Source organism: Marmota flaviventris, chromosome 11, assembly GCF_047511675.1.
Source record: "Marmota flaviventris isolate mMarFla1 chromosome 11, mMarFla1.hap1, whole genome shotgun sequence".
Taxonomy (NCBI): domain Eukaryota; kingdom Metazoa; phylum Chordata; class Mammalia; order Rodentia; family Sciuridae; genus Marmota; species Marmota flaviventris.
Genome location: NC_092508.1, coordinates 53,603,849 through 53,629,529, shown reverse-complemented (window position 1 = coordinate 53,629,529; position 25,681 = coordinate 53,603,849). Strand labels below are relative to the sequence as shown.

Genomic DNA, 25,681 nt, shown 5'->3' with positions numbered 1-25,681 from the left:
ACTAGGAACTGCCTAGACATTCCAGGGCTAGATAGTCCAGACATAAAAAAGCTATCAATCATTTAGAAATACATTGCTAAAAGTCAATAATACTTCTACATTTTTTTTTTTTTTTTGGTACTGGGGATTGAACCCAGGTCCTCTTGCAAGGTAGGCAAGTGCTATATTTTGACATTTCTAATCTTTCAATCTGCTGCTTTATGAAGTTGTCAAATCCACCTTTATATTTAAGACCTCTGGGTTTCAGGGGAAAGTCTATCATTTTTTATTTAAAAGGCCTGTCCCCCAAAGGGGTTTATCTGGGGTTTCTTATTATGCTAGGTCTCAGAAATTGCTATAGTTCAGATCTACTATATCCCTTAAAGACCTATGTGTCATAGACTTGTCCCTGGCTTGGTAGAGATGGGATTGAGTGGAACTTTGAAGAAGCAGGGCCTGGTGGGAGGTCTTCAGGTCATTGGAATTGTGTCCTTAAAGTGGATAACAGGACCCTAATCCCTGTCTCTTCTTTTACTTCCTAGCCATGAGGTAAAGCAGCTTTGTTCTGCTACATACTCTGCCATAACATGCTGTCTTGCCACAGGCCCCAAAGCAAGGAGCCAATCCACAATGGACTGAAACTGCCAAAACTGCGAGTCAAAATAACCTTATCGCTTCATGAACTGATTATCTCAGGTATTTGTTAGAGTTATGGAAAACTAACAGTAATATCACTATATGGAGACTTATGACTCTGATAATAACAGAATTGATCAAGAAATAGATATGATACTGCACTACAAACCATTAACCTCATAGCTATAATACAAAATAAAGGGCAAGGAGTTTCTTTCTCATCTTACCTGTGCCCAAGATACAGACTCCATCAAGACATTACAAGTTATTGTAACATAGCATACAGAAAATAGAAGGGGAAAACCAATTCTGTCACATAAAATAGGAGTTATAACCTGGAGTTTATAGACTTCCAAGGGGCTCAGGAATTCAAGTCATCATCCATAAATTTGAATGAAAAAAAAATCTTTATTTTCATTTATTGCTAATTGAAATTCAGCATTTTCTTCAATCATAAATGAATGTAACAAACTATAATAGACTCAGCAACACCTATACCTTTATCACCAATAGAAATTAGTCTTATCAGACATTTTGGTTGTCATAGAATGCTGGAATCCTGATCACCACTGCAAAACTATGGTAGACGTTAGACCTATTGCTAGATCTTACTTAGCACATTATTGCTATATTATGAAATCATAAAAATTAACACTTGTATTTTAATAGAGTTGGTTTTATTTATAAAACTACAATTCCCATTTTATGGGTTTAAGAATATCTGTTTAAGAATAGGCATCATTAGTTGGTCACAGAAATCCCTGGAACAAAAAGAGGTTAAGAACTTTTGTGTTTATGCCCTAAATTTCCTTCTGTCTTCATTTCTGTTCTCACCCGCCATTTCAATTACTTTCTTACCAACATCCTAAATTCCCTTCTTTGCCCCCAGTGTCCTTTCATTGCTTCAGTTATTTCTGTGGGACCGTCTTTCACATTTTAAATCTATGAAGTTCTGATCTTTCTGCTTAGAATCCTTTTCCTCTCCACTCTTGAAACAGGGTCCCAGTTTGCCTGGCTCTTTTTCTCATCCACTAGGCAGAGAGAGCTTAAGTCCTCCATTGAGGCTGCCTTGCCTTCCCAAATTAGGTTAGTATTTCTTTATTTTCACTCATCAAGCTTGTCATCACTTGTTCAGTATCTATCCATCAAGAGAATATACTTTCATGAAGGCAAGCCCAAGTCTATTTAATTCACCATCAGATACTCTTTGCCTGGAATGATGCTGGTTATTCATTGGGGATTCAATAAATATATAGGAAAACACAAATTAATAAACCAATTGTCCTTTTTATAACTTTTTAATAAACATTACTCATTATTTCTATATGGCTATTTTATTTACTTTAAAATTGTATAATATTGCCAGGTACAGTGGCACAAACCTATAATACCAGCAATTTGGGAGGTTGAGACAGAAGGATCATAAGTTCAAAGTCAGCCTCAGCAATTTAGTGAGACCTTCAGCAATTTAGTGAGGTCCTGTCTCAAAAAATAAAAAAGGACTGCAAATGCAGCTCTGTGGTAAAGTGCCTCTGGGATCAACCTCCAGTATAAATAATTCAAAATAAGACAAAAACAAATGAAACCAACCTAAAGTTGAATAATACAAATAGTTTATTTAAATAATTTCTATGAACTGATACTTTGTTTTCATTGATCATTAATATAAATAATGCTATCATGGGCATCTTTATGAATAATATTTTACTTTTCTTGCTTTGAATTTATAATTATTCCTTGATATAGAATTAAGGAAGAGGAATTAACTGAAATAATGGAATGAACATTTTTATAGTAATTAATTTATTCTATGAAGTTGCCTTCCAAAAGGATTCTCTCAATTTAAAATGCCACAAGTAATATAAGCTGAATAGCTGCTAATGATTTTTCAAAGTATAGTAATTTAAATTTATTTTTCTGGATATTAATCACTATGTCTTTTGGGTTAGTCAAAGGACTGGGTAAAATTTGGTTGAAAACAAATAGGCAAATAACTTTTCCTAAACTTCAAATGCAGTAGTTAGCCCTCTGTATCCATGGGTTCTGTATCCATGAATTAAACCGACCATAGATTAAAAATATTCAGGAAAAAAATGGTATCTGAACTGAACATGCACAGACACATTTTTCTTGTCATTATTCCCTAAGTAGTTTAGTATAACAACTATTTACATAGCATTTACATTGTATTAGGTATTATAAGTACTCTAGAGATGATTTAAAGTAGTTCGGAGGATATATTTATGTAGGTTATATGCAAATACTATGCCATTTTATATAAGGAACTTAAGCATCTGCAGATTTTAGTGTACTTGGGGGTCCTGGAACAAATCCCTCATGGATACCAAGGGAATGACTGTATGCTAATTTACATATTGAGTAAAATTATTTTGTTAACAGAAAACTTAGAACAAAGATATGGTAGTAAGGAAAACATTATTTTAACTTAAATATGACCATTATGCTAGTTAGGTGGGTAAAAGTCATCATAAAAATTTTAACAGAAGTTCAAATATTTGAAAGCAAGGAATAAAATAATCTAGTGTGATAATTCTAGTATTTATGTCATTTCATATTTTAAAGAAAACAAAGTATATAATTTCTGGAGGCTAAGTAATTAATAGCTGACAATGCAAAAAAAAATCACACCCCAAGGAAAATTTTCACAAGAAGCTGGAAATAAAACAGATGGGCTGACAAGTTTCTCCTTATTTATTGATATGAATGCCAGCAGGGACTTGTCAGGCAGCGGTGTTTCTCACTTAGACGGCACCTTTCTCCTAATCCTCTGATCCCAGTGGCCAGGCCCAACTTTCTCTCTGGACAGGTGGAAACGTGTCAGGTTGTCCCTACTTTCCAATACTGTAGCTGAGCATAGGGCAGCCTGTCAACCTGTGAGGTAGGCCATCTCTCATCATAAATACAAAGAAAAAGAGCTAACCTGTGTCTTCTTGCCCTGTCTACATTCTAGAGAGTGTATTGGATCTTCTCCCATTAAATTCTGCTTAATGATATTCACATAAAATGTGAAAACTATGTGACTACCATGTATAGAGTAGGTTACCAAGAGCTACAGAAGATATAATGAATGGGATACAAAAACCTGTGGGAAGATGAGTGGAAAGATGTTTCCTCTATTATATAAAAATGAAAGGAAGACCAAGAAGGGTCTTCACCTCTTTAAATGTCTCACTGGGAAAATCAGGCTCATCAAGTCTTAATGTCCTGGAATGAAAACACAAGTGCATATAATTACTGAGGTAATAAAACAAGCATATAAAGAGGAATGTAAGTGCAGGGCACTGTTGCATGCCAGCATGGCACGAAATGATCATAGAGTTAAAATAAGGACAGGGTCTGGAAATTTCTTTGAACAACAAATGGTTGCTTTTCATGGCTGCTATTTATTGAGTGTCTGCTACATGATAGCCACTGAGCTGAGCACTTTGCATTTATTAGTTCATTAATCCTGAGAGCAACCCTAGAAGGTAGGTATTAACACTCCCATTTTATAGATGAGGAGCCAGAAGCTCAGTAAGCATTATTTGGTCAAGGTTTATGTGAGGTCTGAGAGGTGGACCCAGTCTGCCTGGCTTATGCTCTTTTTATTATGCTTCAGATGCAGAGTAGGAAAATGGCACCTAGCATCACACCTTAGTAAAAATATCCTTATATGAATCCACTAATTCCTCCCCCCCCCCAAAAAAAAAAAAAAAAGAAAATCAGTTATAAAGTAGGGTAGGGAAAGAAATAATAGACCTTTCTGAAATTTCTAGAAGTGTCAGTTAGTGAAATAAAATCTCAAACAGACTGCAAAAAGCATAAGCAGTAAGGCCCAGAAACCTTTATCCACAGGTAGAATATCATGGTAGTGGAGTTGAAGGATAGCCTGGGTGAGATTCTGGCCTTAAATCTACTTTCTATCTGAATTGCCCTAGGCCAGTATTTCTAAGTTTCTAGTATCCATTATAGGTCTATCATAATCTTTAAGTAAAGAGTATATATGAAAACTTGGCACAGTATCAGGCACACAATTATAATTCAGTTTCATGATATTGCTGTGTCTCAGTCTGTTCTCTACTATTATAGAATATAATAGACTGGGTCATTTATAAATAGTAAAATGTGTCCCCCCCCCCCCCACTGTTCAGGAAACTAGGAAGAGACTTGTCAGGCAGGGGCATTTCTCATTTGGAATGGCACCTTTCAGGTACTGGTATCTGGTGAGGGTCTTTGTGCTGCATCATAACATGGGAAAAGGGCAAAGGAGCATGTAAGAAAGAGAATAAGGAAATTGGGCCAAATTCATCTTTTTTATCAGGAACCCACTCCTGTAATAATTCACTCACTTCCATGATACAACATTAATCCAACTAATCACCTTGTAAAGGTCCCACCTCCCACTATTATTAGTACGGCAATTACATCTCAACATGAGTTTTGGAGGGGACATTCAAACCATAGCATTCTGCCCCTAGCCCCACCAAACTCATGTCCTTCTCACATACAAAATACATTCAATGCATTCCAATTGTCCCCAAAGTCTTAACTTATCCCACCATCAATTCAATAGTTCAAAGTCCAGAGTTTCATCTAAATCAGGTATGAGTGAGACATAAGTTACAATTCATCCTGAGGCAAATTTCCTCCAACTATGAACCTGTGAAATCAAAAAAAGTAATTTGCTTCCAAAATGCAATTGTGTGCCAGGTGTGAAACAGAAATTTCCATTCCCAGAGGGAGAAACAGTTAAGAAGTAAAGAGTAACATGCCCCATATAAGTAATAACCCAGTGAGTAAAAACATTATATTCTAAGTCTCCAGAATAATTTTTCACTCTTTGTGTTATTTCCTGGACACATCAAGAGGGGTTTAGGCCAACCTATAACTCTGCTGGCTCAGCCTAGTCAGTACCTCCCAGAGATTGGAGGCTCATACCTGTAGTTTTCTAAATTTCTGCGGTCTCAGAAGTGGCACTATTCCCACTGCTCCACAAGGCACTGCCCTAGTAGCTCTGACCCCACAGTTTCACTGAATATAGCTTTTGAAGGTTCTTTCTGTGGTGGCTCCACCCTGAAAGAAGTCTCTGCCTGGGCCCCAGCAGTCTACAGCATCCTCTGAATTCTAAATGGAGGAAGCCATGTTCCCATGGTTCCTTCGGTCAGCTTGCTCCAAAGTCAGCAGCATGTGAATGGTGCCAAGGTTTACTCCTAGCATTCTTCAGAGGGGTAAATCAAGCTGCTCCTGGGCTTATTTCTACCACGGCTGGGGATGCTGAGGAGCACTGTACTGGAATGCAGACAGCAGAGGCTTGAGGTGGTTCTTGGTAGCAAACTTGTGGAAGGAACCTTGGGCCTGTCTCTGATATTTTTCTGCCCTCTGATGGTGTGCTGGGTCTGTGAAGGGAGGGAGGCAACCTCTAAGATCTCTGGAATGCCTTTTGGGTCTGTCTCCTATTGTCTCAATGGAAAGTACCCAACTCCCTTCTTGTCATGTGAATCTTTAGCAGATGACTGCCTGATCGCACCCTTTATTTTTACTTTCTACATGGCCAGGGTGCTAATTTTCCAGATCTTCCATTCTGCTTCCCTTTTAAATATAATTCCATCTTTAAGTAATTTATTTGCTCTGACATCTCACTGTATGTGGTTAAAATAGCTATGCAGCAGCCAGAATGCTTTGCTGTTTAGATGTTTCTTCTGCCAGATATCCTAGTTCATCACTTTTAAGTTTTTCATTCTATAAAGTCCTAGGACTTATACATGATTCCACCAACTTCATTGCAACTGTAAAATCAAGTTGTCTTTACTTCAGTTCTAATATCTCCTTCCTTATTTCTGTCTGAGACTTCATTAGAATGGCCTTCACTGTCCAAATTTCTACCAACATTTTGAGCATGACCATTTGTAGAGCAGGCTCAAGGTAGCTATAGTTAGGCTTGCTCACAAAGACTTTTTCAGGCTATGTTTTTAGTATGCAATCAAGGTCAAGATTACTCTGATTCAGAGTATGTACTCAAGGTCATAAACATTTGCTTGTGAGCATGAGCCCACTTATGTAACCTGTTGCAATGTGCCTTCTTTGTCTGGCTTGCATTTTAAAAAAAGGCTTATGGAAATATCTCAGGGAGCTAAATGGAACTGAAGCTAGACCTTGGGCCTGGCTAAGAGCTATTTCCACCTCTGAATAAAGAATGACTACTATTCCAACTGCGCTGAAGCCCCTGAACCTTGCTTCCTGGGCCCCCACAGGACACCATTTAATCTCTTTTCTAGAAGTCAGACTTCCCCTACAGCTCTCATCTTTAAACCCCTTAGCACTCCACCCATGAAAATCTGGGCTTTTTCTAGCTTGCCCCTCCAAAATTCTTAAAGTATCCAGTTCCAAAGCTTCTTCCACATTCTTAGTTATTTGTTAATGGCAACATCCCTGATTCTCAGCACAAAAATCTGTTATTAGTCAGTATTCTCTAGAGAGACAGAACCAATAGGATCAATATATGAGAGGGGATTTATTAGAGAAATTGATTCAAGCAATTATGGAGACTGAGAAGTCCCATGATAGGCCATCTGCCAACTGGAGACCCTGAGATGCCAGCAGCATGGCTCAGTTCAAGTCTGAAAACCTCAGAATCCAGTAGGGCTGCCAGTGTAAGTCTTGAAGTCCCAAGGTTGAGAAGCCTAGAGTTCTGATGTTCAAGGTTAGGAGGAGAAGAGTGTTCCATTTCCAATAAAGACAGGAGGAAATTCCTTTTTTTTTTCCTTTTTGTTTCTATGTGGGGATCAGCCTATTGGATGGTGCCTGCCCACACTGAGAATGGATCTTCTCTACTTAGTCCCCCAAATCACATGCCAGTTTTCTCTAGAATTGCCCTCACAGGCTAACCAGCAGTAATGCTTTATTAATTATCTAAGTATTCTAAAAACCAAGTTGATTCCTAAAATCACATTATCATATGCTGTTAAAATTATGTTTTGCATGGTCCTGTGTGTCTAAAGAATAGACAAGGTTCAGCATGATGAAAAATATGAGAGTTGATCATTACAAGAGACTGTCTCTCAGTGACAGCAGCAAGAAAGAGTAGCTAAATTAAGATTACAGGGGCTGGGGTTGTGGCTCAGTGCCTAGCATGTCTGAGGCCCTGAGTTCAAGTCTCAGTACCGCATATAAATAAATAAAATAAAGGTCTACTGATAACTAAAAAACATTAAAAAAAAGATTACAGGAGGACCAATAAGAAATAATAAGTAAAAATTAATGATCTGTAAGAATATCAGTAATGGGAATTTCTATTATAATTTACATTCCCAAAACTCTTTCATGATAATTTCAGTTGATTCATACAACATTGCTTTGATGTAGGGAGGGTATTTTTTTTTCCATTTTACAAATGACAAAGAAGACTCAAATAATTTAATACCCTTCCTAGAGTCACAGCAGGTCAAAGAAGCAAACAATGCTACAGTCTAGAAGTGTGCTGTCCTGTACAGCAGTCACTAGTCATGATATGTGGCTACTTAAAGTTAAATTAATTAAAATAAAATGAAATGAAATATCCAGTTCTTAAATAGCATGAACCACACTGCAAGTGTTGAAATGCCACATATGGCTAGTCACATGCACATTAGACAACACTGATTATTGACTGTTTCCATTATGACAGAATCTTTTATTGGACAGTGCTGGTCTATAGAAATGAGAGTACCAATCCGTTACTTAATAATAATATACCTAGTCTTCATAATAGTGAACCTGAGCCTCTGCATAAGGAGTCAGGGAAGAATATACTTCAGAAATGCGAGAGTTCAAAACCAGTCTCTGCAACTTAGCAAGGTACTTATCAACTCAGTGAGACTCTATCTCTAATAAAATATTTAAAAAAAGGTTGGAGGTACTGAGGTTGTGACTCAGTGGTAGAGCATTTGCCTAGCATGTGTGAGGCACTGGGTTCAATTCTCAACACCTCATATAAGTAAATAAAATAAAGTTCCATTGACAACTAAGAAATATATATTTTTTAAAAGTGAGGGGGTGCTGGGGATGTGGCTCAGTGGTTAAGCACCCCTGGTTTCAATCCCCAGTACCAAAAAAAAAAAAAAAAAAAAAAAAGAAAAAGAAAAGAAAAAAAGAAATGCTTCCAGGAAAAACACTTCAAGCTTGATATAATCAGCTTAAACTGTATGTGGCACTAGATTAAAAGCATCATCAGGATTGGACTCAGATTTCCCCAAATGCCTAGCATAAGTGCCCCCATCACCACAAAATCTATAAAATACTTATTGAGTAGCTCTATTTGATCATTCACCTGTGTAAGAAAAATAGGTGACTGTAAAAGAATTCATCCTGAAGCAAAAACGTGGAATATCATTAAAATGTAAGTAACAACCTTTGTTGAAATCTCAAGGGCATTTATGTTTATACATTTACAAAATTATTCAATGCATATACAAAGTCCTTTTACATTCCTATGTCTTTTCAATGCAGAAAGGTTGTAAATATATGTAATAACAGCTAAAATAAATGTCTAAAGTTAAGAAAGTTTTTTAATAGTGATAGACTTAATAAGGAGAAATCCAAGGTTTTGCTTTTTGGAGCAGTTTACAACATGTCCCCCAATAAATCACAAGTTAACAGGTTCTCAGTAAATCATAAATCGATCTCAACTTTTGGTTCACTTTTCTTAGAGGAACACTAGAAAATAGCTTTCAAAAGCAGAGAAACTAACAATAAGTGTTCTACATTGTCTCCCTCAAAGTAATATAAAATGCTCAAAAGTTTCAGAAGTAAATTTCCAAAGGATGACAAACACTTAACGATCAAAGAATTTTCAGCCTCGCCTGGCAGGATGCTGTTGTCAAATTCAAGGTGCATGGGCAAAGATGGAAGCAATTTCATTTTTAAATTGATTTTTAAAGTCTTAATGATATATTTCATTTCATAAAAATATGAGCTTTAGTATAATGGTCTGTTCTCTTTAGACAGATGGCATTCATTTATGTTCTACATGATTGTACCCCAGAACTTCAGACTTAAGATGTTTGTCATAAATATAGTTAATCTATTATTTTATGAGGGATAATAAATCTTGTCCTCCTGGATTTGGGTAGATGTTTGCCAAATTTATGATGGCTTTTGTCTATAAATGACGGATGCTGCCAAAGCAGAAAACTATCATTTTCTTCTACTCAACAGCACAAGGTCCTGTTGCTAGAGACCAAAGGGGAGAAGAGGCAGTTTAGGAGACCTTGCTGAGTAACTGATGAAGTCCTGCAGCAGTCAGTGGAAATGAGAGGTTGTCATTTGGAAAACTTGGCCCCATTTGTAACAACAGGTAAAAACTATGAAACACACAGTGAAACCCAGAAAAAATGAATGCGAGGGTCTCTGTTTTTATCTTTGTTGGAAATACTCTTTGACAAAATCGAAAGTGTCTTTCATAAGGCGAAAGGGTGAGTGTAAAAGGCTAAACTGTAGGCTTGATAGGCAAATTTTATCCCAATCCACTAGTTAATAATGTTCTGGGTTCAGAGCTGAGGAACTACGACCATGCAAAAGCATAACATGCTGAAAACTAAACTGAGCTGTTTTGAGATGTCCTGTCCCCTTTCCCTTCTCCCCTGACTTTTCTAAAACTGCTGTCTCACAGTGTCCACAGGTTACAGAAATAGGCTAAGCAAAACAATCTCCTGGCACTCAATGGAAATCTTTCGGATGGGATGATCCAAAATGCTACTGAATATGTAGACAGGCTCGAGACAACCCAACTGTACTCTTTTGGAGGCAGAACAAGGCTTATGCCATATTGTCAATGCCCATTACCAACATTAGTTTCCATCTCAGTGAGCATATTTATCTTTAGACATGTAAAATCTACCATTGTAAAGTTGGAGTTTTGAGAACATTTGTCATTTACTATTTACTTGAAATAAGTGATTTGTTCAAATTTTCTCTTGAAAAACAATTTAGCTTCTAAACTAAGCTTTGTTCTACCACAGTTAAACAGCACAGAAACTCAAGAATTACCAACAAAATAAAGCCTTAATGGCCCTTTCATTACCACAGTGCCTACCAAAAAGTATTAATAGTCAGCAGACAATTTAAAAGTAATACACGGTCCTACTCACTAATTCTGAAAAAAAAGTTGTTTAGTGGTATCTGACTTTGCTCATTGGGATACTTGTATTTATTCTCTGAAGTCAGACAAGTTTAGAGTAATAGGAATAATGGAATAAGCATGGGAGAAGAAGTACTGAGTTCCTGTTCATTTCTGACTCTACTAGGATTTGAATTGTGCAGATCTACATAAGTTCCAACCTTTCCAAGACCCAGGTTCTTAATGTTTACTATATTTGTGGGAGCAACTTGAAGGTGGTGACTATATATTATTTATTCCTAATATCCAAGATGGTAAAACAAATATTACTAATTGGAGAGCCCTTTGAGGACAAGAAAATGTCTTACTGTTCTTTGTTGCACCCTAGTATTTTAAAAATAAATATGCATGATATACTATACTATAGATCACAATAGAATGTTGAGTGAATAAATGGAGATCAAGTTTGTTGCATGAATGAATAAAAGATTTATACTAACATCAGGCCTACCTGACATGGGGAGGGTCACATGAAAATACATGTGCACCTGGATTGTATAAGCTGAAAAAATTTAAGGTGTTCTCATAGTTATATATCAAACAGAACATACTGATTCCATCATCTTTGCTCTTAGGAGCATTTATAAATATATCTGTGGCATTTTAAATCATTCCCTGTGCTCTGCTCTGTTTAGATAGCAACTGATTAAAGTCTGCTTAGCTCTAAATAGCTTTATGTACTCTAAACTAGAAATGTATTTTTTCATCATGATATCTAATTAATTTTTTAAATGCCAGTACTAAAGCCTAGACATATGGACTATTAGTTTGACTATCAAAATATGTTATCATTAGGGTAACTATCACAGAATTTTACTACTTTTAAGAAATAAGGTTTTCTGAAGGCTCTGTATTTTTAGAACCTATGAGTGGTTAAATACTGTCACAAAAGAGCCTTCAGCTTGATGTATGGGGCATATTATTGCAGGGATATGTACTGTCTTATGGCATTAGGACACTTGAACTCCAGGGAGAAATTTGGGTAGAGTGTCTGGCCAATATGTCCTAGCCATCTTCCTGAAGCTGCCTAACGCTTGCTGTGTTTTGACCCCAATTCTCCCAAAGCACATTTCTCCTCCCTCTCACTATGTTTCAGATTCCCACTGACACATCATTAAAGGTTGGGGCAGATCCTATGAGACCATAAAGTCATTCCTTTGTGTTTTACATTTAATTCTGCCCCAACTTCTAAAAAAATGAATGGGATAGCTATTCTTCCTCAACTATCTTTAATGAAACATGCTTAACTTTTTAAAAATCATGCAGTTAGAATTTCTTATAATAAATGAAATTTCTGCTATTGCAGTTTAAACCCCTTTGTTTACTTGATGGAGAGGAAAAAAATCAAAAAGCTTGCCTTGATACCCTGAAATTTCTATATATGTTAGATTTCTATATATAAATTTCTATATATATTATAACAAATGTCTTTGTATTGCACAGATCCACATACAACATGAGCCAAATTATGTCCCCATGTGTAACATAAAGAGAGAAATGGTTGTCCCAAGTATCAAAATAACAGATAAGAAGCTCTTGAAAGACTGTTAGATCACATCTTGGAATAATTAATGAGTGCTCTCAAGGAGCACAGGGAGGTCATCTGTGGGTCCCATGCTCCTCATCAGATACTCTGAAATTACACCTCACCTTGAATGGTGTGCTATGAATCCCAGGACACTCCTCTCCCAGTAGCTCCTTTCCTTCAACCTGGTTCTTTCTTCTCTCACAAAATTTGCTTTCACTGAATCACCCTCTGTTGCTAAGTTGTTAGTGCTAAAACATAAGACTGGAAATTGAATTAGGCAACCCTATGGATATTGTAAGTGTCTGATTATTTGAAATCTGGCAGCTCAGGCATCGAATGAGAAACATTTTCAATTTTCATTCAAAAATCTAGGACTCACATAGAGGTATTTAAGCCCACTTGACAGAGCTCTTCATTCAGAAGAAAAGACCAAACTCTAGGGAATTTCAGTCTCATGAGATTTGCCAATCAACCATGAATTTTCAGTGTGACTGTTATGCTAATGTTTGGCTGACTCCTTGGAGGCAATGTTGTCTGAACTAAAACATTCCAGTCAATTAAGTGTCATAGTCACATTCCTCTTCCCACTCGGTTCTTCACTACGTTCCACCTACACCATTCTGTTTTTCTAAAATGACAATTTAAATGAATAAAAAGCCAGCTACCAACAAATCTATAACTCTGACAAAGCAGTAGGAGCTTTTCAAGGATTCAAAAATAGGTAATTAACAATAAATTATGTATTACATCGTTTAGACCAGATTTCCCATCTGGGCAACGCTTCTAATTTTCTAACTTGAAAGCTATATGAAACACATGAGGAAATTCTCATTTGGAAGCTATATTCAGGCATGTATAAATATGTGACAATGAATCCACTATCATATATCATTGTAATGCATAAATAAATAAATAAATAAGCTACATTCAGTTGAAGGTGACAAAAGAAAATGTATCTACTTAGCAAATACAACCCACTCTATTTTTAAACAGTGTCACCCCTCCCAACAACTTGTGTGTTGCTTTTGTGGACATAATAGGATAAATAAATATTTTATTACTATTAATACCTATATAAAATATGGACAAGTAGTTTGAATGATCTAACCAGTAAGTTTATCAATAATTTATATAGATTTTAAGTAAGGTAACAAGGAAAAGGAAGTATACCCTCCAAAATATAAGTGGTTCCATTATTTCTAGTCCAAATCTGTACAGTTCCATAGTAATGAGCTCACTGTTGTTAGATCACAGGCAGTATGGGGTAGGGGTGGGCAGTGGGGAAGTGAAAGAGAAGTAGAGATCACAGGATTAAAGATCACCACAGATATACTCAGGGGATGCTGTAGTTGAGCCCCCCCCCCCACCCTGCATCTGACTCTACTCTTATTCTCCAGGGTTCTTCTAGACTGGTTCTTTCCTTGTTTATACCACCATCGTTCTTGACCCTGGTATATGCTCCAGTTGTTCACTAGGCAAGTATAGCTGCTTAAGAAGTCTCTTTGTTTCACTGAACATCTGCTAGCATTCATGTGTTGCAAGAAAAGCCTTGAATTGTTCAATTTTATTCCAGTATGTACTTACTGAGCTCATCATAGGTATAAGGGATACTGTAATAATAACTCAGGCCCCTTCTTTTGGATTTTCTATTTCCATAATGTTATTTTCTTGATTCTATCCCCTACTCTTTGACGTTTTTCTACTTCCTTTTCTGTTCAGTGCTTTTACTACTATCCCTAGAGCAAACTCAATTCCCAAATAATAACTTAGGTGAAGCACTGAGCACATTCAGTAGCAACATTGGGATGTTTATAATACCTACCAACTGCTCTATTAGCTCAGTCACAAAATAAGCTAGAAGAATAGAGTAACAATAACCTCCATTATTTTATTCTTTTAGTTGTAAGTTCTGCTGGAGGCAAAAGGCATACTTCAGGTAATAAAATCTTTGGCAGAGTATTATTTCATAGAGGCAACAACATTCTATAGAAAATGAAAGCAGGCAGGAAGTCAGGAGTTGAGAGATCCTGCTCCTCCAAACACTGGGTAACCTTTAGTAAATAACTGCCACAATGCTTACCTTACTTTGGTTTGCAATTTTGCTAAAATGTAGATAGTATTTATTATTATCTGATGGATATATGGGTTAAAGATTAATTCTCTATCTATGTCTTTTTCTTTAGATGTGAAGAAGTGCTAAGTAAAGATTTAGCATTTATAGTCTGATCATCAGATAATATGATTCTGTGAGTATTACACAGAGAACAAAAAGTCTTCTTCTTTTTTAAAACAAGTTTGGCAGCTAACTTCTAGGCTACAATGGTTTTGAAACCAGCAACTATGGTATCTAACTGGTAACGGTCCCTTTCTACAAAGTCTCCTTGTCTGAATAGGTTATCTGAACTTTTCCCTTAGAGTAATGGACTTCTTTTTTTTCTAAGGCCTTAGGAAATCATGAGAAAGCATTCTTAAGTCTCCTCCTCAAATGTTGATTTGATGAGTGGAAGAGAATCAGAAGCATGAGAGTGCCTACAACAGAGAGGTCACTAATGAAAGAAAGGAACATAAGGGAGGAAGGACATGTCCTCTTGGCCTCCTTTATCAGAATACTGAAATGATGACATATCCATGACAGCTCCAAGGCCAGAGGTGAGAAGGCCTATTAAACATCCAATTTCATGGTATCCATGCTAAGAAAAAAAGAGTGTTTTCTCTTTCCACTGAGTGCACCTACTCAGAAATATTATAGATTGCATATTCAAGAAATAAATTCTTAGAAGACACTTCCATTAGTAGTCTGCTTCCAATTATATGTAAAGTTCTTCTGTTAATAAATTCATAACTTTGTAACCAGTTTCCTTAAAATCTTTGAATTTCTAACTCTGAGAGAAATTCTATTATTAAAAATTGAAATTTTTTATTATTAAACGAATTTCCAGATTCATTTAGTAATGCCATTCTCAGAAAATTCCACGATTTTTTCTCCTCAACTCTCCATTACTGGGGTAAAAACATAAAACATAAAAACATTTATTAGAAACAAGCTTAAGAATTCTTTCACTTAGAAGCTCTAACATGAACCAAACACACAAGGAATAGAAAGGAGTAATGACTCAGTATTTTAGATCTATTTCCTGATTTTTGTCTAAACACATTGTGACCAAGTGGCCTTTACATTTTTTCATGCACATATACTTATATATATATATTTTTTTTTATCAACACACATATATTCTTAAATGTATATATTTCACAAAATGGAATGGAAACATAGCAAATGCTTAGATTCTGTGCAAACACATAATCCTTCCTGTGAAGGTAACATATTAATATTACAAAAGTAAATCATGGAGAGTAACATGCAACAACTGAGAGGAGAAAAACAGGGTGGGGGCAGGGGAATAGGAGCAACACAAAGAATGTAAAGAATGAAAAGTGTCATTGACCTGATTTGTCAGAGCTGTTGCCTGTGATTGGAGTGATGGAGCAGCTGGGATTAGCCTTTGCGCTGTCCTTGGAAGAAACCATTTTGGGTTTATTTTTCGTTGCCTCTAGTGCTTTGACCTTCTTGGCATGTTTACTTCCTTTGTAGTGGGCCTCGGCCTGGCTCTACAAAGGAGAACAAATCAGGCTCATTTTTTGCTACTTACAAACACCACAATGGATGACCATGCAGGAAAAAAAATACATTCAATCAAAGGCACCACAGACATTTACAACTCAGCACTTGACTATGTTTCGGCATTTAATGAAGTGGTAGACCAGTACCGAAGAGGTTTTAGATAATGAACCCTTCCTTGTATATAAGAGAGAATCTGTATTTTTAAAAAAACAGAGATTACATGAGTGGACAACGGGATTAGGGCAAAATTGTGAAGAAGGTGAGCTTTGTCATCAGTGCCCTCCCACCAATGCCCCTTGGGGTTATTTTTCAAGCATTTGGCTGACAGCAGCAGCTTTGAGTGTCTACCAAGGTCGTGCATGTGGGCATGACCTTCCACAACCATTTCCCTTCAAACTAAATACCCATCTGTCCCATTTCTCCTAGCTCTGTTCTGAGACAGGGTGATAAAGCAACATGTTAACAGATGCTATTGGGTGGAAAGGACACTACATTCTGGAGACATCTACATGTGCTTCATGGGTCACTTTGATGATTCCAGTTCCAAATACAGATACTGTATGTTACAAAAGAGGTGGGGATTATCCTTATTTCTGAAGTCATAGCAATTAGTGTTAAATTAATTTATACACAAAACATAAGTAGATCTGTGACTTCAGAACTAGATCAAAAAGGAAGAAAAGAGGTCAAGACAAAAAAGAAAAACAAACAAACAAAAAACCCTTTCAATAAAAAAGAACCCCAAACCAAATTATAACAAACTTAGAAAATATTCAGTTAATTTATTGACATTTAGGAAATCTCCTTCTCCCTCCCAAATAAGGCTTTTATCTTTTTGGCACCTAATACTTATGGACACATTAACAAAAGAATCTAAGTAAATTCACTTGAATCTTATCTTGAACAGACCAAAAAATATGGAATGCATTTTGATAAATATAGACAAAACATATGGCTTAGTGACTTAATTATAAGGTGAAATGGACGATAAATCTCACAAAAACAAGATGAGTTTTTAAGTAATGATAACTTTTTTTTTTTTTTGTACCAGGGATTGAACCCAGGGGTGCTTAACCACTGAGCCACATTCTCATCCCTTTTTTATATTTTATTTAGAGACAGGGTCTCACTGAATTGCTTAGGGCCTCACTAAGTTGCTAAGGCTGGCTTTGAACTCGTGATCCTCCTGCCTCAGACTCCCAAGCTGCTGGGATTATAGGCGCGCACACCTGTGTCCTGTGAAATAATGATAACTTTTTAAACATCAGTTTTCTATATTTATCTGTATGTGTATGAAGATGGTAGGGGCCAATGAGGCTTCACACATACATGAGGTAACAACTGTAATTCAGAGTCATACATGTGCAAAGGTGAGCTAAAACAGCAAACATGTATGTACAGGAGATACAGAACAAAATAAAAGGGACCAGAGAGGAGTGGTATGAATGAAGATGTCCTAAATTTAACCTTTTGATTTGAGATTCAAAGAAAGAGACACATAAGAATAGGCAGAGAAAATTACATTCTGGTGGGAGAATTTAAGCTTCAGGAAAGGACTGTTGCAGGAGTCCAGGACAGTGGGTGGGCGTGGCTGGAGAGAAGCTTAGATGGGCCTCTTGGTAGAACATCTTCAAAATGAGACTAAGGAAAGTAGATAGGTAGCACAGAGAGTAGGAGATAGTTGAGGTGAGATTCTCAAGTAAATGCATGATGATACAAATTTCAAATGGGAGGATCTCTACAATGGCTATTCTGTACATGTTTGTTGATTGGATATGAGAGAAAAAGAGATAGGCAGCAGGGAGAATATATGATTTTTCTTGTGAAATCACATCTTCAGAGTATGAATATAATAAAAATGTCTTAGTTATATTAATATCATTGATTTCTTAAAGGCTTGGCTATTATCAATCCTGCTTGCAATCCCTTACTTAAGAGAACTATTTCATTGTTAACTAGTAGATATGAAGCACTCTTCTAACAGCCCACCACTAGACTAAGCCATCTCAGGCTGATTTTTGTGTGCTGTTGGAATGTTTTTCTGACTTCTTGGCTTGTTTCCTTCCAGCTCACCAGGCACATGTTGCTTTGCTATCTTTAGACATAGAGCTATAATTGGTTCAGCAGAATTGATGGTGAGCACCACTTTAAGGCCAATGTCACTTCCAGGTGCTGGTGGGGCATAAACTCAGCTTATCCTGAATGGATAAAAGACGCTGATGAATTTGTTCATGTCAAATGTATGGTTGATGAAACCATAAGTGTCACAGGTCATGTAATGAGTCAAATATTATATCTATGTACCACCTGTCACATCCAAGTGGGAGCTTGATGATAGATTCATGCTATTGTTTTTTCAGTGGGTCCTTGGTCTTACTATGTTATTTCACATGGGGTGGGAAGTGTTTAGAAAAATAATGTACTGCCTTGGTAGAAGTACACTTTAGGGATAGGTTTAATTTATGTATTACAACTAAAGATATAACAGTGATTTTCCTAGTCTACATTCTCTATCCTGAATACTTTTCCATAAATATCTCTGTAGATCTTTATTGACTTCTTACTGCTCTTGATTGGTTTGCTCAAGGACTTTTCAAGTTGTTTTTTGTCAAGGTGAAAAAAAAATCCCAGGGGAAGACAAAAGTTGTAACATGTTAAGTCCTTTATTTATTGATGAGAAAATAGTTAAATCTACATAGTTGTGGTTATAAATTAAGAGTAAACAAAAAATTCCAAATAATGTGAAGTATAATAATTATTATTATTATTGAGCACTGTTCCAGGCACTAAAGTTTTATTTAATCCCCATAATACCCTAAAAGATAGTTATCATTATTAGCCAGCACTTTCCAAACTAGAAATCGAGCATACAAAAGTTAAGTAACTCATCAAAAGTCACACAGTAGGTACAGATGTCACTTAATGGACATGAATATTTAATTATATGCCTACATATTATACCCACACTAAGTTAAACATTATAATTTTATGAGAAGTGAAAAGGTACACACAAAGAAAGCACTCTGCTTTTAATTACTCAGTGAAAGATTATACCTTAATGCTACTGAAATTTCTATGAGTTGGAAAATATCTACATAATTTTTGGGTAATATACTCATAAGTAGCTAAGAAGGTCCCACGTTTTAGGTATGTAACAGTTTTCATAAGATACCAGGACTCATCTTTCCAAGTACAAAAAATAGGACAGTGTTACCTTAGTGTCCTTTGGCTAAAGAAACATATGTTTCTCTAAATAAAACTTCTTACTACAAGATAAGCAGAATGTGATTTCCTCATTACTAATTCCTGGCATCACTGCAGAAGGTTAACAGTGTCAATTAACACCTGGGATAAAGATCCAGCAAAGTGACACCTCACAGGGTGCCAAGATGGAAAGAGCTCTCCATAACTGTGTTCCATTTTCCTTTTAAGCTGTGGGCATGGAGAGAAGGGGAACAAGGGTTAGCTTCTACTGACTGTTGTGTGGGAAAAGTGAAGTGGAAGATTGTGGAATAAAGACAGGGTGGCAGGCGCCATTCACTCCCATTTGGCATCTTTCCAGTCCCCCTGTGCTGTTCTTGGTAGTGGCACTTTGCTATCCTTAATACTTTGTCTGAGGCAGTGTCAACAGCTTCTGCCTCCTGGGCAAATCTTCAAATGAAACTGAGACACTGTTAAATAGCAATCAGATTAACATGACTTCATTATCCAGGAATCTCCTTAATTGAGGAGTGAAAGCAAGGACAAGAGCCAGAGAACCCAGGAACCAGGTGATACAATCAAGTCCAATCTACAATGAATCTTGTATCATTTAGGAGAGACTTGGCCACACTGACAGCTTTACACTCAATGAGAAATCAGCAGACGCATGGTTGTATAGTACTAACAGTATTTTCCTTCTTCCCTTCCTGAAGTGCTGTGTCCCCAAGGGTCAGTGACCAAAGAATCCTCTGGACAAGAACTGCCAGAATGATGGTTGGGGATGTAGCTCAGAGTGTGTGTTTGGCATGCATGAGGCCATGGATTTGATTCCCAGCATCCCAGAAAGGGGAAGGAAAAAAAAAGTTCATACGAAAAGTTGCCAGAACTAGAAAGAGCTGGCAGAACCACCACCCTGACCTTCCCCTAAGTATTTATGGGTATTTAGGTTCTTCTTTCAGGGACCACTCCAGGAGCTACCTGGCTACTCCCTGGAGGAAGAGCTTTCAAAGGAAATGACATCCTGAAATCTTTTTCTTCCATTAGTCACCTTTGTTACTAAAGCCCTTCACTTTCCCAAATCCTCTACTTTCTCAGAATCCCACTAGTCCAAATAAAAAGGATAATGAGATAAGGTATTGCTTTAGACATAAAAATGGAATGAAATATTCCCAATGAGAAGTTCTAAAATCCACTGTGCTCTCATTTCCAGTTTTCACTTTGTTACTAATTGTACTTCAGAGAGATGGCTAGGATCTTGAGTCAGGACTTTAAAGTGTGTTCACTCTACATGAAAACAGAATCCAAAACACAAACTCACAATGGCTAGGGAAGGCCAGGTTCCTGGACAAAGCACCCAACTATTTGTTTACCAACAGAACCAATTCTTTTGCATTTGAAAAAGTAATTAAGCCTATTCCCTTAATTAAATTTCTTTAATGTCATGAAAACTGCTGGCATCCATTTTATTTTTGAGATTTTTTTTTGGTGGGGGGGTTATAGGGGATTGAACCCAGGAGTATTTTACCACTGAGCCACATTCCCACTCCTTTTAATTATTATTATTATTATTATTATTTTTTTTTTTATTTCGAGTATTTCGAGACAGAGTCTCGCTAAATGGCGGAGCTGCATAGCCTCACTAAATTGTTGAGGCTGGCTTGAACTTGAGATCCTCCAGCCTCAGCTTCCCAAGTTACTGGGATTACAGGTATACACCACTGTGCCAGGTTTTTTGAGATCTTATATGCCAAAGTGGTAGACAATGTTAAAGGAAAATAGCAGAAGTCAGTTAATTAAAAACAAAAACAAATCCTATATACTAAGATTTCAAATTATACATATGTCTAACAAGCTTCCACAAAACAGAGAAAACTAACACGGGAGAAACGTGATTATTTATTCTTTGAAGAATTATTTAACACCTGCCAAATGTTAGACATTGTGAAAAATTAAAAATAAAGACCCCCTACTCTCAAGAGTGGTGGTTGGAAGAAAAGAAAGAAAAGCACATACATAACTATAATCAAAAGCAAAAGGTGGGAAACAGGAGTTACAGAAGAACCAAGAATTGCAGGAGTCAGAGAAATGGAAAAATCTCTTCAGATTGAGTGGGCCATGGAAATTTCATGAAAAGGGGGCTTCAGAGCTGGGTCCTGTTACAGGCGCAGGGCTCTGAAGTTGCATGGTGGAAGGGGAGGTATTTCCAGCAAAGAGAAAAACATGTGCTAGGGTACTGAGTCCTGTGAATTATAGCATGTTCCCTGCTTTTCAGCTTCTCTAGAACACAGAGAGAGAAAGAGAATAATAGGCAAAAGTTGATACACTGTGCTACCTTAAAAAAAGTTCCTATGTATAAATGAAAAACATCACAATATTTTATACTGAAAATCAAATGTTTGATTATTAGACGTGTTGACTATAAAAAGATGACACCATAAGATGCTGCTTCTACATTACAGTAAAATTGTAGTGGCTATATCAACTGTGATCTGAGTCCAAATCTTTTCATTTGTCCAATTTTTCTCTCTTTCTTCTAGTTCTCGACTTATTTTCAAATTAGGCCATAATTAAAAATTTATTTCTTTTGAAAAGCCAGGTCTATCATATAGGTACGTTAAGGTAAAACTCAACCCAGAAAATTAACAACTTATTTCTATTACTGAATAATAAAAACTATAAAGATTATGTTTTAAAAAATACCCCCCATTAACACAATGGAAGAATATTTGTGAATTTTTTCAACATAGGCAAGAGATAATAAATAAAATAATTTTTATATAGTCATAATTTAATATCATCAAAACTCTTTTTAGTAAGAAGTATCTGAGATGCTTACCCTAAGAAAATGCTAATTCTTACTTAACAACTCTCTATGTTACACTATAATTTTATAATTTTTGAAAGGTGTATTTACTTCTGGATTGAGTATCAATACCTAAGTCAATGTTATGATAAATTTATGTATAAATTCCTTGTATGTGTGTTAGAATTTAATTGAGGTATGATGAAGTAAATGGACCCTGGAAAAGTATTCCTTTAACTCTCTCTCAAATCATAGAGGGAAGCAATCGTGAATGCCACAGAGAATGCACTCAGTAAATGATATTCTCTAAATTATTACACCCAGAGTAAGAAAACAAGTGCTCTGTATACTAACAAAATTCTCGAATATGAAATAATGGCAACATTTATAATTTAGGAAAATATCTAATTTTCTTAGAGAATTATGCACATGGGGACTTAAACTTCTAGAACTTCTAAACCTTAGAATTTTTTGAAACATGTAGATATGATCTTTTATTTTTACAATACAACATAAAGTATTCAGGATTTATCAATAATTAAAATCCTTGTCATTTATTTTATAGATTTCTCAACAGTATTTGAAATTGGAAGTTACCAACCTCCTTCAAATTACTTTTGCCTTTTATTAAGCTGAGAATTTTATTAATTCTCAGCAACCTTAAAATATAAAGAAGGGTATCTCAAATTTTGTAGTGATTTCACAGTTATATTCCAAGTTGCTAATATGCATGAGAGTGTTGCTATCTTTTGGTGGGGAAATGGATTGCTTCATAGAGCAGTTTTCGTTACTCAATGGTAAGTAATGCAATATAATTCAAGTTTCCATATTAAACCTGTGACTATACAGCTAACTCAAGCCTTGTGATGGTATTTTAAATTAGGCTCTCAGGCTTCCACACATTAATTTTTAATCAGTCCAGGAGGTATTACACTCACTTCTATTTCCATATTAAAGAAATTTACATAAATGATACAAAATGAATCTAAAATTAGAACTTGCATCATGTCTCCTTATATTCAGTGAATATTCCTAATGTAGACAAGAGTGGCAAAGTACTTTTGAAAGTGCCATGTTCAGAAAATTGGTTGAAGAATAGCTTTAGTAATATTGTATATATTTAATATGTTGTTATTTATCTGAGTGTGGTGGTGCATGCTTATAATCCCAGTGACTCGGGAGGCTGAGGCAGGAGGACAGCAAGCTTGAGGCCAGCTTCAGCAACTTAGTGAAGTCCTCAGAACTTGATTATGACCTTGTCTAAAATAAGAAATGAAAAGGGCTATGTATGTGACTCAGTGGTAAAGTGCCCCTGGGTTCAATTTCCCAGTACCAAAACAAACACTCACACACACACACACATACACATATATATATACACACACACACATATACACATATATACACACACACACACACACACACACACACACACAATTATTTATTTACCATCACTCATCTGAAAACCTGTTTTTACAAAAATCAGTTTTTGTAAATTTCACACTCAAAAACCCTAAACTAATTATTAAAACCCAGCATACATTTTATAATTAAAAATTAAGTGAAATATTTAAATATTAGGATTAATATACTTTTAACATATATAAAAATAAGAGAAAATAATAAAACTACATCTTAAGAAATCACTTAGCCAAACTGAGTTATGCTAACCCTCTACAGTAAACCACCAGATTAAACTAAATGTTTTCGTTCCAAATGAATCTGGTCAATCTTCACATATAAGACATTAATCTACTGGAGGTGAAACAAGCTTGATAAAATGGCATAAAATTTTAGTAAGAGAAGAAAGGGCTGCTAGATAGGTCTTTAGCAGTGGAAAGGATCTCAAAGGCAGAGCTACATACTCCCAATGAGAAGACTATGATAAGAAAAAGATGTCCAGAAAAACCAATCTATGTTTATGGAGGTGAGAATGATCTACTTTCAGTGAAATGTGGGAATGTGTAGAGAAAAAGTGGGAAGAAAATATTGTAATGTAAGTAGCATATTATTTAGGCTCTAAATAATAAATTGCAGGTGAGTAATTAATTAATAGCATAATTAGGTAAGTAATGAGAAGCCACTAAGGGCTTTACTTCTAGCATAATCTGATAGCATGATGATCTACTAGGAGGCAAGAAAAGATGGGAAAGTAACTACAAGGTTCTTTCATAGCAAGACAGGGGATAATGGGGTTCTTAAAGACAGATTTCAGGGGCACTGTAAATCAAAAGCTAGGACTTTTACAGAGAAAGAGCTTATTCCGTGTGTGTGTGTGTGTGTGTGTGTGTGTGTGTGTGTGTTAGTACTGAGGATTAAACCCAGGCCCTCACACACACTAGTTCAGAACTGAGCTACATCCTTATCTGTTTTTAAATTTTATTTTGAGAAAGAGTTTTGCTAAGTTGCTGAGGCTGGCCTTGAAATTAGGATACTCTTGCCTCAGCCTCCTAAGTAGCTGGAATTATAGGTGTGCGCCACTGTGCTTGGGCTTTTCCTCTTATTAAAGCAAGTTTTTCTATCCAGAGGTGCTGTTCCTTTGCCTCCCCTGTGCCTATGATCTCTTATCTTTTTTAAGATTTATATTCAACCTTTCTTTCTTGTAAACAGATCCTTGTTCTCAACATTTAAACAAGCTCAAACCTCCCCAATCCAAAACAAAACATCCCACAGAAGAATTTATTAATATAGTTATATATGAGTCACCATTTTCTCTCCTTTAATCTATTGCACCTCAGTTTGCTGAAGTAGAGAATTTTAAGACAGCAGTGCCTTAAATCCTAAAATGGAGAGCATCTTTCACTCTTTTCACTTGACCATGCAGGCATGCTTCTTGCTACTAGTCTCTTGCTTGTTTTAGGAAGACACTTTGCTCCAGGCTCTTCTGCAGGTTGATTTCCCTCTTCTTTCTTTTCAGAACCATTAGCAGACCCATCTTTCCTGGCACAGTCATTAAATGTTGATACAAGAGTCACTCTTAGGTCTTTTTGAGTTCCCACTTCAAACTTTCCAATCTACTCCCTGTTCAATCTCACCCACATTACAACTTACACAATCATTTCTTCACCAATCTCTCTTCTGAGCTCCAAATTCAGAATAATGAAGTTTTACAGACACATATCCACTTGGATATCTAAAGCACCTGAACATAAGTTCCATGTCAAACTCATGAGATCATGTGTGTCTGTTTTACTACCCAAACTACCTAGTCCTCTTCTAGTGTTCCTTTTCTATCAATAGCACTGTTCTCTATCTGTTGCTGATTTCTTTATATCTACCGCAACACTTGGTCCAAGATGCCACCATCATTGCCTGGACTCTACAACGGTCTCCTTAGTGATCCTGCAAAGGCCCCTAAAGCTTTTGTGCCAGCTGTTCTCCACAGAGTGGTATTCTCAAAACTCAAATCTGTTTATGTCATTCCTTGGTTCAAAACCCACATGCCTTTCACTGTTCTTGGATTAAAATCTAAAATCTTCACATTCAAGACCTTTATGCCCTACTCCCTCTTTATTCTAATTTTGTTTGGTTCCTCTCTGTTGTTCTCTGAGGAATAACAACATGGCTTCAGTGTAAGTCCAGGGCTATCTTTCTGCACATGCCTAGAATACAATCCATTCTCTCTTTTATTAATTAATTCTATTCATCCTTCAGAACCCAGCTCAGACTTTCCTTCCTTCTGTGATCCCCTAGACTACTAGTCATATCCTAACTTTTTGGATTCTTCCCTTCATAGTACTTATGACCATTTAAATTTTA

General features: G+C 36.3%; 1 protein-coding gene across 2 annotated transcripts in view; it reads right to left on the bottom strand.

Moving 5' to 3' along the window:
• Znf385b (zinc finger protein 385B) overlaps positions 1-25,681 on the bottom strand; it is a 289,007-nt gene that overhangs the window by 20,828 nt on the left and 242,498 nt on the right. For both annotated transcript variants that reach the window (XM_027943968.3, XM_027943969.2), the window contains one exon: positions 15,743-15,905. In XM_027943968.3, the coding sequence (XP_027799769.2) occupies positions 15,743-15,905 (163 nt within the window). The remainder of the gene's footprint in view (positions 1-15,742; positions 15,906-25,681) is intronic.